Source organism: Stylophora pistillata, chromosome 11, assembly GCF_964205215.1.
Source record: "Stylophora pistillata chromosome 11, jaStyPist1.2, whole genome shotgun sequence".
Lineage (NCBI taxonomy): Eukaryota > Metazoa > Cnidaria > Anthozoa > Scleractinia > Pocilloporidae > Stylophora > Stylophora pistillata.
Window position 1 is genome coordinate 9398330 of NC_142529.1, and position 19853 is coordinate 9418182.

At 40.0% G+C, this 19853-nt stretch overlaps 1 protein-coding gene across 2 annotated transcripts; it reads left to right on the forward strand.

Annotated features, from left to right (window-relative positions):
- Nucleotides 1-577: 577 nt before the first annotated feature.
- On the forward strand, nt 578-19552 carry LOC111331563 (cilia- and flagella-associated protein 57). Of its 2 annotated transcripts, XM_088738560.1 has the most exons (18): nt 642-1249; nt 3339-3601; nt 4539-4863; nt 5886-5930; nt 6923-7062; nt 8340-8505; nt 10304-10417; nt 10922-11134; nt 11629-11802; nt 12257-12418; nt 13066-13506; nt 13999-14172; nt 14964-15122; nt 16515-16658; nt 17090-17206; nt 17633-17764; nt 18210-18353; nt 18994-19552. In XM_088738560.1, exons 1-18 carry the CDS (start codon nt 782-784, stop codon nt 19300-19302), a joined length of 3690 nt encoding a protein of 1229 aa, XP_088594686.1. In that variant the 5' UTR covers nt 642-781; the 3' UTR covers nt 19303-19552. The 2 variants fall into 2 exon arrangements, with proteins under 2 accessions (XP_088594687.1, XP_088594686.1); XM_088738561.1 differs by lacking the exon at nt 5886-5930 and having other exon boundaries at nt 578-1249.
- Nucleotides 19553-19853: the final 301 nt, after the last annotated feature.

Below are 19853 nucleotides of genomic sequence, written 5' to 3' on the forward strand. Positions count from 1 at the left end.
TTTAAGATAGCTTTATTAAAATTTTATACAGCAGAACAAACATCTGCGTGTGCAATAATCTTCTCTGGTAGCTTTCTTGTGAAACCTTCAGTTTCAGTTTTCAAAATTCCCACTCAAAGTCTGTTGCTTTGACGCCGGTATTCCGACCAGGGACAACTCCTACCACTGCTTTTCTTTTGTCCCTTAAGGGTGGTTTCTCACAAGAATTTAAAATAGCCTGCTAGCAGACTCTGGTTGGCGTTGCGACAGGAGCAATAAAGCTGCGAAATTCCAACTGGCAAGCGTTGCGAGCGATCGTGAAAAGTTAAAGTGAAACGGAGAGTTCTGGCGCGCACACCTCTCGACAATCGCTTCGCTCGCCAACTCGAATCTCGGCCGTACTCTAGAGCAAAGGCATAGTTTATTCCCATTCAGCCCGGCCTAGACCAATCTATAACTTAATTTTTTTCTTTCTGCCGATTTGAATTTTTTTCTGGGATCTCGGAGGTTTCCCGATTTTAATCGTCTCCCCTGCAGAAGTGACCAGCGGTATCATGGTGGAGGACTTGGTATCCGCCCCTTTTAGCAGCTGTCCTTGGCAACGAAATAAACTTCACTAGAAACCATGTTTTGTATGCAGGGCCGTTTACTGCTGCATTTTATGCCTTTTAACGACATCTGAAGTCGCCGATTTACCTTTAAAGGGTCAACGTAGCTCCGAACGTCATTTTAAAACGTTGCAGGAGTTTGATTTGGATTTATCTGCTTAAATTACGAGCGTAACCTAAATCTCACATCAACAATGTCGATCGCAGTAGCTACCCCGCGACATTGCTTTGGCCTCAAGGCCGATGTTGCCGATAATATTTGCTACCTGGATGAACAAACGATCATTTACCCGTCTGGATCGAACTGCATTTTGTTCAACATTGACCAGAAATCACAACGGTTCATTCCTGGCACAGATAAAAGCGCCGGAATGACATCCATGGCAGTCAGTCCCAATCGAAGGTACGTCGCCATAGCGGAGAAAGGGGAGAAAGCTACGGTAACCATCTACGATCTGAACACGTTGAGAAAGAAGAAAGTGCTCAGCTCTACAGAGGTTCAGTCCAACGAATTTGTCAGCTTGGCCTTCTCACCGGATTCTAAGTATCTTGTGTCTCAAGGGGGAAGACCGGACTGGACATTGCTTTATTGGACCTGGGAGAAGGCTAAAGTGATGGCTGTTACAAAATCTACCAATCAGATGAACTCGCCGGTTTATCAGGTAAATAATAGTTGTGGCATCCTCTTTTAAGACGTAACATCTATCTTTCTTCTGATTCGGCGGATAAGTAAAACTGCGTTCCTGTTAAACTTGTTGATACGAACCTCAAAATTTAATTTAGAACTTGCTTGGTTGTAGCAACAATTAAATCTTGTCAAAATGCTCTCTCTTTCCCTTTCATCTCTGGTTGCCTGAAATGAGGTAGACGAGTAAAGATAACCAAATCAGTTTGACTGTTTGCCGAGGTACTGAATAAGATACCAAAAAGTAAACAGACACCTTGTCAATAAGTTGACAATAGCATGAGTCCCGATACATAAAATGTTTATGAACGATTTCATTGTATGTATTTCTCATAATATTATAAGTTGAGTATTGTACCCAAAAATAGTTATTTATAGATACATAAGGATATCAACTAAGAAAAAATGCCTCCAGTGTTTTCACTGTACTGTACATTTTATCCGCTTGTACAAAAGTACTTAAAATTAGGTAAAACATGATTAGACCTTCAGCAGCACACGTATCCTGAATGAACCAAGATAAGGTGAATTGACCCTTAAGCTCCCAAGAACTAATCACTAATTCTCTCTTCTAGCTACTACACACTTCCTTGTAAATTAGTCACGAGAATTTGGTGCTATATCAAGATAATAACTTCTTCCTGATAAGTTTGAGTATTCTCATTACCTGTTTGCTGGGTCATGTATGGATATTAAATGGAGAAGTTACTTGTTTATCACTTATTTTCTCTATTTGGCTCATTGTTAAAATATTGAAATTTTAAGTATCCTTTACCATTGGCATGATTTTATACCTTGAGGAACTACGATATTTCAATGATTTTCTTTTGTGTACAGAGTAACACTATAGTACCCTTAATGTAAGAGAAAATAGAAAATATGAGTTGTAGTTTCATAATTAGAAACCACCAAAATGAGTTCTAAAAGTGATTAACTTGTAACTTCTCCCTGGAATTCCAACATGTTACCTTGCAAACAAGTAAAGGGAAAAGACAAGCTTATCAGCAAGAGGATGATTTATTGTTATAACACAAAATCCTCCTGTCTAATTTAGAAGGATTTGTATGGCAGTCAGTAAGGAGAAATTCTAGGTAGATCTTGGGACTTAAAGGTTAAATGATCCACCAAGAACTACAGCTGTGGGAATTGATTAGGGATGAGGAGTACTTCAATGTATTTCAAATGACCAACTTAATGTAGCCCAATGAGGAAATTCTGTTTATTTTTATATTTTATGCCCCATAGTAAAGTCTTTTTATGAGGCAGTGGCCCATCAGGATGGCACTTATCTCCGGTTTCTGTAGCATGAAGCGACTGGGAGTATTTCTACACCCCCCTGGATGGGATGCCAGCCCATCGCAAGGTTACCCCCCAGCATGAAATTTGCCGGTACCCATTTAAACACCTGGGTGAAAAGAGGCAATGTGAGAGTAAAGTGTCTTGCCTAAGAACACAACACAATGTCCCCAGCCGGGGCTCAAACCTGGATCACTCGATCAGGAGTTGAGCGCACCAACCATGAGGCCACCGCGCCTCCACATACTCGTGATGAATTTACCATTTAGCACCTTAGTGAGATAAGCGTCTATTTTCTCCCTATGCTTTTACCCCTTAACCAAACAATAAGATCATGAAAATAAAGAAAATTAATCACAAACTCAAGAAGCTCTTGATTGTTAAACAAATTCCCCCTGTATATACCATTATGATAGGAAATGCAGGGCTTGACTAACTTTTCAACTTAGTAGCCAAGTGGCTAGTGACAACTCAGATGTCGCAACAATTTCAGTTTGTTTATTAGCCAAACTGGCTGGTGGAAATCCAAAACCACTAGCTAAAACTGAATTTCTACTAGTCTGTGACTAGTTGGCTACCATTAGTGTCAAGCCCTGAAATGTGTAGGGAACAGTATGGAGAAATTGCATACTGATGTTAGGGTATAAAGGGGGAATTTATAATAAAAATCTTCCTTTAGGTAACATGTAGTTTTGAATTATTTGCATTGTAATATAAACCTTTGTAATCCCACTTTAGCTGTTGTTGTTGTTGTTGTTTGTTCTTTGTAGGTGACATTTAATCCTCAGGATAACACTCAGCTTTGTGTGGTAGGGAATGGAATCTTCAAGTTGTTTCGTTACAGTGAAGGCAATCTAAAACAGTTTGCTTTCCAGAAAATGGAGCCACAAAATTTCCTGTGCCAGGCATGGGTTTCAGATGAAAGAATCATTGCTGGGACAGACACTGGAAGGCTTCTGTTGTTTGAATCTGGGGAACTGAAGAGTGAATTTCATGTTGGTGGTGGTGTGGCAAGTACTTCTGCTCCCACAAGGTATGAATTGCTTGTTGATGTCAAGAGAGTACAAAAGAGCTAAAGTTTAAGGTTTGAACCCTTGTTCTGGTCAGTGTTATTTTCTTGTCCTCTGAACCATAACCCATTGGGACCCCTGACTGAAGAGGGCCGGTGCTGTGAGAGGAAAGTATATGTTTCTTAAGAATATAATACAAAGATGTACACAAAACTATTTAAACTTAAATTATGCAGATTCCAAGTTTGCAGCATGCCATTAAGAGAGTTCTTTGCATGAAGTATTTTAATAGCCCATTTCCGAATTACCCTTGGCCTCATTTTCAAAACGAGTCCTGGTGCTCATCCTTACATATGATTATAAGTTTTCATTCAAATGCAAATTAAACTCATTTTCACAAGAATGGTTGAGCACCAGGCCTCATTTTGAAAAAGGGGCCAAAAGTAATTTGGAAATTGCCTATTGCACGGAGTGTTTTAATAAATATAACACTTTGTATCAATTGCATATGCATGCATTAGAGACAAAAGCAACAACTATGGCCAACAACAAAATCTGTTGCACTTAAGGGTTCTTTATTTAAAAAATGAAGCCTAGAAAAAAAAGTTTGGATTGTTCACAGTAGCCCCTTTATAGAAGGATGTTTTCTGACTTCTGTCTGGATGCGTGTCAAATGTGAACTTCGTAATGGGCCTTGCTCACCAAAGGTCTGAGGTTCATTTCCTCATGGGGACTCAGAATTTTTTCTTGGTCCCATGCGCGTGACAAAGACAGAAAACATCTTAAATTTTCTATATTTCTTCACTGAGCTCAAAACTTACCATCTTTCTTATTCTTTACAGTAGCCATTTTGTTGCTTGGCTTTCCTTTTGTATTCTAATGCCCTGTGTGTCAGTATAATACAGTGGTTTATAGTGTGTTCCAATGCCCTAATATGACAAACTGTCATATTTTTTTCAGGCAAAGTATGGCCAGTGTACCTGAAAGTGGTGTAAGCCAAGATGCTCTCCCGCAAGTTACATGCATCATTGCATTTTCAAAAGGTTTCATCTGTTCAGGGGGAGCAGGGACAGTACACCTCTTTGAGAAAACTGAAGAAAAAGACTTCTACAAGAAAGCCAGAGAGATAAAGATTCCTGTAGACACACAGAGTCCAGACCCACAACTATCAGAGAATCAAGAGATAGTCAATCTTACCGTGAGCCCATCAGAGGAAACTCTTGTTTGCAGCACCAAGACAAGTCAATTGTACTGTATCACCATGTCTACTGCTGATCTTGGCAAGGTAAAGAAAAAAGAGCAAATTTAAACAACTGTTCATAGTAGAGAAAATGTCTTTTGTCTTTTGTGAGGGTGAAACAAAGAAAAAAATGAGTCCTCATGATGAATCCAGAATCTTCAGATTTCGATCTGATCTCTTTCTGTTTATGATTTTAAATCAAAATAACTGTCCTGTAAATAAACAAATTAAAAAAGAGTTCTCGAATAAAGTGAAGTTTAATTAATTTTGAATAATATTATTTCAAATTGTATGTAGTTTATAAATTAAATTGATAATTTAAGTAGCCTAAATATAAGAAGTCAATGGCTAATATGTAAACTTTTCTTTGAAACCTAAAGTTTTTTTCTTCAACTCAATTACATAGTTACTTAACTTAAAGATGACCATTGAAATATTAAATGTGAGGTTCAGAGTTGTCATTAAACTTCTTAATAATGATAATAATAATAATAATGATAATAATAATAATATTGATAATAATGATAATTTAGCAATGGACATTCCACTGGGTGGCTCTTCTTGTCCACTGTTTCCAGATCGAATTGGAATTTGGAATGTTGGTTTTTGCGGAGGGAGGAAAACCGGAGAACCCAGAGAAAAACGTTCGGAGCAAGGATGAGAACCAACAACAAACTCAACCCACATGTGACGTCAGGTCTAGGAATCGAACCCGGGCCACAGTGGTGGGAGGCGAGTGCTCTCACCACTGTGCCCTCCCTACTCCCCATAACTTCTTTATTCCTTTTGCTCTTAGGAGTGACCAAAATGATTTTTCTTCCCACAATAGCAAAAGGTTGATGAAAGGATGGAGAAAGAACAACAAGGGAATATTGTTTGATGAAACTCTAAATCATTAAAACTAAAATCATAGGAAACATAAAATGGCAGCCAATGTGGATAATTTTATTTAGAAATTTGGAGTGAAAGGGTTAAAGATCTTAAATCTTGTTAATGATTCAGAAATAAAATTTAAAAACTTTAAAGTCAATAAGTTCATAACATGGTATTCCTTTATTTCCTTACAGAAAGGGAAGAGAGGCAAAAAAGTGGCGAGAAAAATAACTGTTATTGTTAGTATATGTCATTGGATATTTTCCTTTGAGATATGCATGTGCACTACTAACTGTAATCAGCTACATTTAAGTTTACCAAAACAAGCACATCATGATGCATCAATCAATTCTAAGCTTCAATATTCTTACCCCTCCCTCCCTAGGCAACCTACAGGCATTTGAGTGGGGGGGGGGGATTTGAGCCTTGCCTGGGTGGGGTGGGGAATTTGAACCAGAGCTGTCAAGTGGATAAACTTGTTATAACCTTTAAATGGAGATGTTTAAAGGTAAAAAGTTCACTATCATTAGCAGATGGCTCAGAAGAAAAGGTCTACTAGAAAGTCATGGTTGCTAATCTTGCCTTTTACAAGAAAATTGACAATCAAGTCTGGCACTTGGGTGTTGGGACTTCGAACATACAGTACATGTACCAGTCTTTAAAGATTTGAATACCTGGGGGGTTGCCAGGGGAGGGGGGTGGTAATGATGAAGCGTTTAATTGATCAATGCATAACAGCAACCTAAAATGAGTTACAACTACATCTTGATGTAATAATATTTAAGTTGAGTAATGATTAAACCAGTCATAAAATCACAATACATCTTTTGATAGAAGTCAGTCGTCAGTTAAAGTATGCTCTTCCTTACTCCAAGTTTGAATGTCTTATTTGACTAATTAGTGCTCACATGTGTATAGTTAACTGTAATTCTATATTCTCTTGAGCACCTATGTTTTCAAAGGCTTTGTCTTGGGGAAACATTTGAGACTCTTACAGAAACCATTAGCTAATTGCTTTCTTTTGCACCAGACATGAGCTGTTTATCATTTGCTGCACTGGCATTTGTTCTAAGTGAAATCAGTTGTCAGAAAGTAAACTTTCTGCATGTTCAGGGCTGCATCATTTTTTTTTTTTAATTTAAATTTAACTGGATGTTCTGATTTGATGTTGCTTCTGTCAATGTTCTTTTTATGTTTCCATATCTTGATTTTTAAACTATGTCCTTTGCAGGGCGACATTGCCTCATTTGAGCTGTTGTCACAGGCATTCCATCGTGGTGTTATCACCGGTATGGATGTTTGTATACGAAAACCACTCATAGCAACTTGTGGTTTGGACAGATCTGTGAGAATATGGAACTATGAAGTTTGGTGAGTTTCCAATATTTCCAACAAATAATTAACAATTATTCCACAAGCGCACGTTGGATATGAGATGATAGATAGCCAACAAGGCACGTAGCGCCGAGTTGGCTATAATCATCTCATATCCAACAAGCGCAAGTGGAATAATTGTTTTATTAAAAACGTTAAATTAAATTATTAAATTTTATGAAATTTTTAGCTCCCTTTTAATCTTAAGCTGACACGTACGCTTGCCATATTTGTAGATTATGGTATATTGGCTGATATACCATAATGGCTAAGCCAATAAAAAGTCTTGAATTGCATTATCCAATGATCTAGTTGTTAATAATGGTCATTATATATTCTTGGCTAATTCTTATGCTGTTTTGCTATGCACAATTATCATATTGAATATCAGATTCTTTTGCTCACTCCTCTAAGCCAAATCAAATCAAAGTAGTCAAGGAAGAAATTATAGACACACATGTAATGTAAGGTGACATAGCCAGACATGGGGGAGGGGGTAGTAAAGGAGTGGGAGGTGGTAAGGGGGTAATGTATTGTTAATGTTAAGTGACAAAGCCAACTATGGGAGGGGGTGGGGTAAGGAAGTACATTTATTATCCAACTACACCTAGACGAGTACAAATAACGCCATAGACGAGTACAAATATCACGCGGTATTTGTGCTCGTCTATTGTTGAGTACCGGTTAAACAGGTTTTCTCACATCGCGCAAGCGAAGAATTGGATTGTAGTTACGAAAAAAAAAACAAATGGCGGACAATTTGAATCATATTTCCGACGACGAAGAGTCAGAATGGCTGGCAAATATAGATACAAGTTCATTAAATGAATCGAACGAAGAAAAACAGCCTGACGACCAGAACATTTCTTCATTTAATGAAGAAAATAGAAACAGCAACACAACAACGCGTCAATTCCGTTCCGCTTCGCATACTTCTGTCGCGTACTCCCCGTAAATAAATATCCGCGAAATTCGCCCGCACTGAAATAACAGTTTGGCGTGTTGGATAATAAATAACTTATTAGACGTTTCGTTGTGTAGTATCGCTGAGTATTTTTACTCGTTATTTGTATTTTGACTCGCCCTACAGGCTCGTCAAAATACGGCCCAACTCGTAAAAATACTCAGCGATACTACACAAGAAAACGTCTAATAAGATATATGTATTACCCACATTGGATAGAAGATAGCAAATGGGGATCCTGATCCCATTTCACGCACAAATTTAAGAAAAATTTATGTGTCATTTCTTCATTCAATTTTTTATCTTCCAGTTCATTGGAACAATATAAGGAATTTCAGGAAGAGTGTTACAGCATAGCTCTCCACCCCTCTGGACTGTACATCTTGGTGGGATTCAGTGACAAGCTGCGACTTATGAACCTGTTGATCGACGATATCAGATCCTTTAAGGAATTCACCATCAGAGGCTGTAGAGAGGTCAGTGAGTTCATCAAGAACGAGCCATGTAGAGAGGAGTGGATGGGATATCCATTTACTCTAATTATATCCATTTACTACGATTATATCAGTCGGGTGAGGCGCGGAAAAGATTTGTGACGGAGTTTTGACGGTAAAAATACGATGTTGTCACGGCAACCCTCATCGTTTCCAATGGTTACCAAATCTCAAGAGCCATCTATCACCAACAATGATACGTGAAAGCCGGTTGCCACTTGAAACGAGTCAGTTGCCCCTGCCAAAAACACGATTTTAATAACGTTTAAACAAGGTCGCCAAACTTAAGTCGCGCCTCACACAACTGAAAATCGTCGTTTCTGTGGCGTAGCAACCTCACAGTGGTTAATATTTGAAGTATTGCATTGTCTTTGTGAAACCCACCGAGAAGGGAAGGTTAGGTTTCGTTAGCAACCTTGTGAAATCTTATCTCCGAAAGGAAAGCGATTTAGAGACTGAAGAGTTCTTTGAAATGAGTTAGCACACCGATATCACCAATGCGAATATGAAACTTAACTCTCGTATTTTAAGGAGGCCGAACACAGTTTTCGAGCGTGCTTTTGCTGATGCAATTCAGCGCGCGCACAATGATTGCAAAAAACAAACATGCCGTCAATAGAGCGGTCATTTTATTTACTTAATACGTACCCACACTGTCTGTGCTATTTTTCTCAATAGTTGGCGCAGTGTATTGAGGGCTTTAACCTTTTATTACAAAGATGTGTTAGAAAAGTTAACGGCGTAAAGAACACAGCAACTTTCAGCTTTTCCGTAGTTACCGAAAGAACCCAGTTAAATGCAACGCATGCGTAGTAAGTAAAAAAATTGCGATTGAATGGAAAATTGCTCTCTCGGAAATATGCCCATTTCTTGAGAACCACTCATTAGAATTTCACGAAATTTGGTACGAAAATACTTTAGGAAATAAGTAACTGGAGTATCAAAAAAGATTAATTTTAAACAAAGGAAATTCTAGATAATCGAATGAACCTTCAGCAAGGGAGATCTCTGTTAAATTGTTAGCAAAATGGTGTTAACTTGTGGGCATCGTTACAAGCTCGTTGCATGCAAATTCTAAAGAAAATTTAATGACTAGATTTTCTACAAATAAAAAAAACTTATTTTAATTTCCTGTTTATATTTATTCCTGTCGTCATGACAACGGCACATACGTCAGCTTAACTGTCCAAAAAACAAAGTTTGTGTTGTTAACTTGCTTGCTGCCAGTTTTAGCGACCGAGAGATCAAGGGTTTTAGAGAAAAGGGTGAAAGAAACACAGGTATCAAAAACTGTGTCCAGCCACCTTAAAATAGCTGGGATACCACGAGCATCGTGATTGGTCAAAAACTTAGCGTTTATTACACCGGTAAACCAATAGGAAATTGATGTTTATTGTAGAAATGCAATAGATTGCACTTGGTAAGGGTTTACCGGCGCGATAACCCGCTTGGGATAGTGGAAGAACACTCGAAAAGTTTGTAAATCACCCGCCTCCGGTTTGCGATTTACAAATTCTTTTCATGTTCTCCCAACATAACACCGGTAACCCGAGAGAAAGTGAAGTTATTTGTAATGCTTAATTATCCAAAGGCCTGTGAAGTTTGAGGACAATTTCAGTTTGTGACAGATTGTTACTTGTGAAGACCGTTTCTCGTCCCAAATAAATTATTTGAGTCACTCTGGATAAAGTTCTTTTCTCGATGAATGATTTTTCTAGTGCGCGGCTTCACCATCTGACAACAACAAGAGTGTTAAGTTTGCGATATTTTTGTTCTTCAGTGTTCCTTCAGTAATGGTGGTCATCTGTTTGCTGCTGTGCATGGCAATGTGATTCAGCTGTACTCTTCCACAACCTTTGAGAACGTTGGAAACCTGAAGGGACATAATGGAAAGGTAACTGAAATTTACGCTGATTTTTGTGCTTACTGGCACAAAGTCAGTACGCATTATGTCTTCATGTTGTCATTAAGATAGTTCGTAACTTCCGAATACTTCCGGATCCTGAAGTGAGAACGACTGAAATTGGACCAGTAACCGAAGTTTATTTTTACTGGGATCACACTTCATTGTGCAAGTGCAATTTTAAATATGGCGGCGAAAACGTGAATGTTTCGTGGACAAGTTTACCGATGACAGTTCCGCAGTCATACGTAAAAATTGAATGTAACTAGGTGTGCTTTCCAATACCAGAAAGCACTTGTCCTCTCGGAGGACTTTTTTTTGAAAGCATACCTCCCAGTCATTACAACCTCTGAACAGATGTGTGATCGCTTTCTTCGGAAGGTCTAAGGTTCTAATCGTTGAGGAAACTCAGATTTAATTTCCTTTTCTCATCTAACATTTGTTTCGAGTGGTCATCGTCGTAAAACTGAAGGAGTGTTGACGTTCTTTTGCAAGGTTCGCCAAGTGATCTGGAGCCAGGATGACAGTAAAATCATTTCATGTGGTATGGATGGCGCCGTCTATGAGTGGAATGTAACCAGCTACAAGCGTGAAGGAGAGAGTGTCCTCAAATCCTGTAGCTACACCAGTGTTTCTGTGTCCCCGGACAGTAGGACAACCTTCGCTGTGGGATCTGACAGGACACTCAAGGAAATTTGTGACTCACAGGTAGGAAAAGCTAAGTTTTTTGAGTAAATAATGACCAGAAATAGCATCTATAGAGAGTATATATTTAGTGTCGCAAAACCTTAACCAAAGTTATCACAAGGGGCAATTAGAGCCCAGGAAAATGCGCAAGGGGCTCAATGAGTACGCGAAGTAAAGACAAGAAAACTGCCTAAAGCGCGGGAAAATGCGGACGACCACGGCTTTATCTTAGCATCTGATTGGTTGAAAGAGTGGCGCGAGTTTTCCAGACCGATCATGGAGCGAAGCTTTACAAAACCAGCTAGTAATTAGCCATTTGATCTTGAGGGAAGGGAACTAGTACGGAAGACAGAGATGTCTTTCTTGCTGAATGTGTTACGTTACATGATTTAATGGCTGTTGGAGGAAATGCTGGTTTGCATTCGAAAATTATTGTGTTTGTTTGTAAAGCGTCTTTTTCCCTCACGAGGCTCTCTGGTGAACTCCTAACGTGTTCATTAATTTCTTTTCAACAGATTCTCCGTGAAGTTCCTGCCAGTGACATTGTTCTGACCCAATGTGTTATGTCACGTTCTGGTCGAATGCTCTTCGCCGGAACCAGTTCAGGGACTCTGCGCGCCATGAAATTTCCGCTGACAGTTCCTGGAGAATGGCAGGAACACCAGGTGCATTCTGGGGCAATCACTAAGGTAACCATAGGATATGAAAAGGGTCTGAAATTTACCTACGTGTTATATCGTCGTTTACCACCTCCCGGTTAGCTCAATGGATAGAGCGCTGGACTGTTGTGCGGGAGGTCGAGGGTTCGAGCCCCGGCTGGACCAACACTCGGGGTCTTAAAATAATTGAGAAGAATTTGCTACCTTTCTATAACATCAAGAAATGGTTAGATATTCTAGTCTTCTCGGATAGGGACGAATAAATGGAGGTCCCGTCTCCTGCAGGGTTGGGGTAGGAGACGTTAATTTCCCACACACGAGATTACTGTGTGATGGATGTCCTCCCCTGGGGTGGGATGGGTGGGAGGGTGGACTAGCACGAATGGTTCGTATGTTCCTTTCTAGTCCTTCCCCACTGCAAAATTTAATGCAGTGAAAATGGAGTAAATGAAGTTAGTAGCTATTTCTTTTTTTGTTTTTTTAGATGCGCATGTCGTATGACGATCAGTACCTGTTCACAGTGTCCGAGGACGCTTGTTTGTTCATCTTTAAAGCTGTGGATAAGGAAGGCCGAGGAATGAAGAGAGATAAAGAAGTAGGATATGCAGAGGAGATTCTTATCACCAAATCTGACTTGGAAGAAAAGGTCAGCCAAAAAAAATCCATAAAAACCTAGATATTTAGCATGCAATATTATCAAGGTTGATGTTTTCACGTCTTGTTAGTGGAGCTGGGATGTTTGTGCATCGTAATGACTTGTGATTGGTTGAGCAGGAGTTGTAATGATTCCCAGCCAATTACAGGGTATTTATCGTAAACGATTTTGAGATTCTTGTTTTTCTAGGGCATCGCTTTTGTAGTGTGAAGGTGCTTGTGATTTTACCCCCTCCCCCCCTCCGAGGGCCCTTCTCTCTTTGTTAAGAAAAAATGGTAACCCCCTCCCCCCCCTCCGAGGGCCCCTCTCTCTTTGTTAAGAAAAAATGATAACCCCTCCCCCCCCTCCGAGGGCCCTTCTCTCTTTGTTAAGAAAAAATGATAATTTTTTATGTTACGACTATCTGGGTATTCCCGAATGCCAGTCAGACGTTAGTGTAGCGCTTTCCTTAGCTTTGTTGAGAAAAAGTGATAATTTTTAATGATAAAACATCCTGGTATGTTCCTAAATGCCGGTACGACGTTAATTCAGTTCTTTCCCACTGGAAAATCCATCCAATGCTCGAAGCTTTTGTTAAAACCCGTTTATGATTTTTCAGTTGCAAGAACCGACAATTTGTTATCGTTCTTTCAACCTAGAATTCCATGATGGCTGAGCTTAAAACGCGCGTCGAGGAACTCAAGATGGAAAACGAGTACCAGCTTCGTCTAAAAGACATGAACTACAATGAAAAAATCAAGGAACTCACAGAGAAATTTATACAGGAGATGGAATCTTTGAAAACTAAAAACCAAGTTCTCAAGACCGACAAGGACAAAGAAGAAGCGAAACACGAGGAGGAGATTGCTGACTATTTGGAAAAGCACGGCAAGGAACTGCAGGACCTCGAGTCAGCGAACAACCAAAAGCTTATGTCAGAGTATGAGAAATACCAAGAGCTTCAGGCCAAGAGCCAGAAGATGCAAGAAGATTACGAGCGACAGTTGACGGAGATGGAGGAATCCAAGGAACAAGCGCTAGAAGAATTGACGGAGTATTATGAGAACAAACTGACAGAAAAAAGCGCGCAGTTGGAACAGGTAAGTAGGGTAAAATTGATATATAAGGTCATTTGGTTTTATTACACCACTCGGGCAGTCAGAGGGCCAATAACTAAAATCAACCAATCAAAATGCTCTATTGCCGGTCAATATTCTCTCAGTATTGGACCGGGCACTGTCCCGAATGGTCCCGAATGATACCGCACTTGTTTCGCTTTGAACTTCAGTCGTATAATAAATCTCTTATTAACCAAGCTTGCTCGGGACCGTACTGGAAGAATATCGGCCCTCGGTCTTTTTTGTACGGACCGAGCGCGGCGAGATCCGTACTGTCAAGACCTCGGGCCGATATTCTCCCGGTACGGCCCTCGCGCTTGGTTTATAAGATATATATACAGATTTCCTGAGTTCGTCTCACAATGCAAATTTAAGTTTGAATCTGTTCTTACCATTTTTATTAATAAATTTTTATTAATTAATTAATTTTTATTAATTTATTGATTTTTATTAATTTATTAATTTTTACAACAGTCTCAAGAAGAGTCACGGCAGCAGTTACGAGAGTACGAAGAAACAAAGAAACAAATCGAAGAGGATGCAGACCGAGAAATCTTGGATATAAAAAACAAGTACGAACGCAGGCTGAGAGAGGAGAAAGAAGCAAATTTAAGACTGAAAGGAGAGACAGGAATCATGAGAAAAAAGGTTAAATGACCGTTTAATCCTTAAGAGTGACTAACATCTAATTTCTCCTTACAATATCACCCCTGAATCACACATTAAGGTCAGGAGAATAAAGGAAATGATCACCAACTAAAGAAGCTCTTGATTGTTTAGCAAATTCTCTTTGTCAGTACTTTAGGAAATGAATGGAAAAGAGTGTAGAGAATATGTTCACCAATGTTAGGGTGTAAAGAGTTACCTCCCAAGATTTGTGAACAATTAGTAGTTCTTCATTGTAGTGAATTTTGAGTTTTTAGCGGCTTATTTAGAGGATATGAACCCTGCTGAAATCAGGTTTAAGGGAGAAATTTCATCACGCCGTCATCTTACAGTTAGCAACGTAAAAAAAGGTTCTGGAGCGAAATGATTGAAGTTGAAGCTGGACAGAGAACAAGTAAAATCAAAGAGCAACAAAGCAAAAAATCCAACAATAGCAACAGCAAACCTCTAACTTTGTAGGTGTCTGTGCAGTGTTTCTGATTTGGTTGAAGTTGTAACAGCCTGCGAGTGGCTCTTCGACACGAGCGTTTTTGCTCGCGGGAAGGTACAAGGCCTTGAACAACGTGAGTCGGCGAGAGGTCTGGAAAGGGGTCGAGCACTGATCATTTGTGCCAGACTCCCTGTAAACCTGTCTCCAATCTTCTCGCGGGTGGAGAAACGCGTATTCTTATAACGAGGGGTCTGCTTGTAAGCTAAGGCTGTCGTTGTCGATGTCACCTTCTTTAGCTGCCTTATATGAACTTAACGCTACTCTTCATTTTTTTTGGGTGTAGTTTACGAGTCTACAAAAGGAAATCGATGATTACAAAGCTGAAATCCAACGCCAACAAAACGAGAACAACAAACTACAAGGAGTGATAAAGTCTCTGGAAAAAGATATCTATGGACTGAAGAAGGAAATCCAGGAACGAGACGAAACCATTCAAGATAAGGTAGAGTGAAGTTGTGTTTGTTATTCTTGTTAAGACCACATTGAAGAAATAACCAACTCACGGACTGCCTCTCTGACTGGTCGAATGACTGACTGACCCATCAGCACACTTATTCATTGACCAGTTGATGGATCCATCAAAAGACCATTTTCGAATTACCTTAGGCTTCTTCAAAATTTAGGTCGCTCATCCTTTCATATGATGAAACGTTTTCATTCACACACAATTTAAACTCATTTTCATAAGAGTTGTTTAGCACCAGGCCTCGTTTTGAAAAGGTAATTCGGAAATGGCCGCCTAATGGTAGGCTATGTGATTGATTTACCGTGTAGCTGACTAGCTGTCTAGCTGACTAACTGTGATACCGACAAGTGTTGGCCAGCTTAACAATCGTCAGGACGACCAAATAACCGACTTACAACGTGATCCCTTGCTGATTAGCTGAATAAGTCGTGACTGATCAGTTAAATGACATTTTATTTGCCTGAGAGAAAGGCAGACAAAAGGACGGGTAGATGCAAAAACGGGGTCAGTATGCGGTCAGTATGTTAGACAGTAGGCCAGGACAAATAGACAGTTATACTGCAAATTGGCACACCGAGGCGGTCGGGGAGGCAGACAAAACTTAGACCAACGAAAAGACAGATCAATCAGATGAAGCGTGCACACCGACAACGAGACAGGCGGAACAAATAGTGAAATAATGAAAAGATAGACGGACAGAGACAGAAAGAGAGATAGACAGGCTGAAATACCGACTGGAGGACAGACGGGAGGCAGACAGACAGACAGACAGACAGACAGATAGACAGACAGACAGAAAGAGAGATAGGCTGAAATACAGACTGGAGGACAGACAGGAGGCAGACAGACAGACAGACAGAGACAGAAAGAGAGATAGGCAGGCTGAAATACCGACTGGAGGGCAGACAGGAGGCAGGCAGACAGACAGACAGGCAGACAGACAGATAGACAGACAGACGGAAGGGCAAGCAGACAGAGACAAAGAGAGATAGGCAGGCTGAAATACCGACTGGAGGACAGTCAGGATGCAGACAGACAGACAGATAGACAGGCAGGCAGACAGACAGAGACAGAAAGAGATAGACAGGCTGAAATACCGACTGGAGGACAGACAGGAGGCAGACAGACAGACAGACAGGCAGACAGTCAGACAGACAGACAGACAGACAGAGACAGAAAGAGAGATAGGCAGGCTGAAATACCGACTGGAGGACAGACAGGAGGCAGACAGACAGACAGACAGACTGACAGACAGACAGACAGACTGACCAACGGACCACGGACGGATCGACCGATTGGTTTAACCAATTTAACGCTTCATAAAGATTCTAAATAGTATCTTTGATTAACATTGACCTTCTTTTCCAGGAAAAACGAATCTACGACTTAAAGAAAAAGAATCAAGAGCTTGAAAAGTTCAAGTTTGTCTTGGATTATAAAATCAAGGAGCTGAAAAAACAAATAGAACCGAGAGAGAATGACATAAAAGCCATGAAAGAACAAATTCAAGAGGTAAGCGACCGTTAAATGTCATTTAATTACCAACCTACAGCGAGTGTTGACCGTATCTTCGGTGATTCGTTTACTTCAGTTTAAGCTAGCAAGCATATAACTTTGTGTTTGAACAAAAAAATGTTTCTGTTGTCGATTGTTGACGTACTTGCGCGCGCCCCACAGAATGTCCGCGTGCGCATGCGTCGCCTCTTCTCGCCTTGCGTGTATTCTTTGTTTTGAATTTTGGCGCGCGCTTTTTACTGCGTTTATTGTATTTCAATCTTTTCTAATACACGGGCAATACAGATACTGGAAAAAGCTGTGGCGTTATGTGATATTTTGCCATACTTAACATTTCCTTGCCGCGAAAACAGGAAAAACTCTTTTGCATTGTGGGCCACAGGTTCGACAAGAGATTTGACCTTACGTTGCATTGTCTTGTTCAACAGATGGAGAGCGAGCTTGAACGTTTCCACAAACAAAACACGAGCCTGGAATTGAACATCACTGAGCTAAGACTGAAACTTAAGGCCACAGACAAAGAAATGCATATGGAGAGGCAAAGGGTAAGGACAGTTTTGAACTTGGATTGTGTTACTTACTGGTGAGAATCGCATCATTGAATAAAATCTCAGCATTCTGATTGGTTGGCCAAACGAGGTATTCGGCGTGGAATTGCGAGTTGAAAACGAGGCTAAGTGATATTGTTTCGCCTCTACGTATACTTAACAACTATAGGTAATGCTGTTTTTTTTTTTAATTTTTATTTAATTATGCGATTGAAGGAAAATCAGTTATTTAACTCGTGAATTCCGCGTTAAATTGCATTTGAAAACCGATATCGCACTCATCGCTTCGCGATTGGTGCGGTATCGGTTTTCGCATGCAATTTAATCCGGAGTTCCTTCGTCAAGTAATGATTTTTCCTCCAGAATTAACCTGCTGATTCGCTCACTGATCGATATTTGATGATTGCGTTGTATTTATTTTAGGTGCGTGATGTTGAAGCTGTGGTGAAGAGATTCAAGACTGACCTCCACAACTGCGTCGGTTTTGTACAAGAGCCTAAGAAACTCAAAGAAAATGTCAAGGCTTTGCATCAAAAATACGTCCAAGATGATTCGGTAAGGATGGCTAGTTATTTTACTGTCTACTAACATCGAGCAGGTATCAGGTCTGTCTTCTGACCAATCAGATCAATCAGAGAAATATTTAAAAGAGCCAACTAGAACTCGAAGTAAAAACATTTTGCCAAAACGCGGTAGAACATGTAGCCAAGCGTTGAAAAACGTAGAAAGTCTTCAAAACGAAAGGTTGTGCGTTACTCTGCATAACATTTCATTATGTAGTTTGGAAGTACACTTTAAGAGAAAGGTATCTTAGAACAATCCACATATTTCGTTATCCATACTGAATGGCTCAGCTCTAGCTTTTCAAATTCAGTATTGATCACGGAAACTCATCAAAAACTACTCCCATTATCAGCGAGTTTTTGCCCCTATTTTGAAAATTCAACTTGTTAAATTTCAGTACGCTTATATCTTTTCAATTATTTTTTTCCAACTTAAGGTGGACGCCGCCGGTGTGGATGCGGACATTCAAAAAGAATATGCGCGTCAGCGAGAACATCTTGAGAGAAGCGTAGCATCCTTACGAAAGAAGCTTGCTAAAGATTCTGAAATCCACAGGGCGGATAATGTCAGAATTATGCAGGTGAGAAAGTTAAAACTTGTAGACGTCGTACGACTTCTTTTGAAATGTAGCTCACAGAAAACGCAGTTTTGGTGAAGTGTATCTGCTCGTCTTTCATTTGCCACGCGTTTTACACGCGTTTTACACGCGTTCTTTTGCCCTCAAGATAATGGTAGCTGCGTAGCAAGGCTCATGACAGGAATGCAAGTAATACGCACGACGAACACGCGATTACGGTGAAGTGCATGTGCTCGTCTTGAGTTTTTCTGTGCGTTTCACTTTCGTTCTTTTCGCGTTCAAGTTGTCGGTAGCTGCGTAGCAGGCGCGTGGTAAGAATACAGTAGCACACGCGACACGAAGCCCGTGGCTTCTCACGGCTGTTCTTGTTTAAATTACTCGTGCCCAGTACTACCGTCTTACATCGCTCGTGAACTTTTATGTTAAAAGCCCCTCCGTCTTTTTTTTTTTCTTTTGAAATATTGATTGCATAAAATTGTAGAATTATTAAGCTGCCGTAGGGCACATATCACGTGACATTCGATGCATCGCACTTTAGCTGAAGTATCATAAATTTAGATATCGATACTGAGAAAACCTGTTTGCAAATATATCTTGTTTGCACCACTTTCTATCTTGACGCCATCTTTTTTTTCTGTTTTAGGAGAACGTCACTCTCATTAAAGAGATCAATGACCTAAGGCGTGAGCTCAAAATCGCCCGCACTCAAGTTCACGACCTAGAAACCGCATTAGGCGTCATGCGCAAACAACAGCAATTCCCTGAAGACGAGGAAATTGGGAATATGGAGAACAAACGGAAACTGTCCGAGGAAAATCTGGAAATGGAAAAAATGATTGATATGCAGAAGACAGAGATTAGGAAATTGCGAGTTCAAATAAAGGACATGGAGACCGTTATAAATTCCCGTCCGCCCTCTGGCTCCAGACTCCCGCCGGTCGCCGTTGGGTAGGATTTTGATGGAAAGGCTCTTTTACTGCACATCGTGTGTTACATTGCCAAGTTGTCTAGCTACTATTTGGAGTGTGGATCACGAGAGCATCTTTTTCTTGTCTCTTGTAGATAGACACGTACCCAATATAGATGACAACAAAACAATGAACAACCATAACTGTCACGTAACACCTTTTTTTTTTTTTAATCCTAATTGTACATTACTATCCAAAAAAGATGTAAATAAATCTGTATTTTGAACAAGGTTAGCTTATCTGTGTGTTTGGATTTAAAAACTGCCTAATGCGATTTATTTTTGTTGCGATCTACTTTCCAATTTACAGTGGCTGTTAAATGACTTTCGTTCCCCCTTTACAGTTTATTTTGTTCGCGCGCTGTCGATTTACATCTTTCGTAACCTTTCGCGTTACTCTTTTTATTCGTTGCTACGTTACCGTTTGAGTATGCTACTGCGTCAGTTTTCTGTTCAGTGGTACTTAACCTTTGCGTTCTCCTCTGTTGCATTTTACCTTTACTATTAGGTTTTTATTGCGTTCTTATTACGCTCCT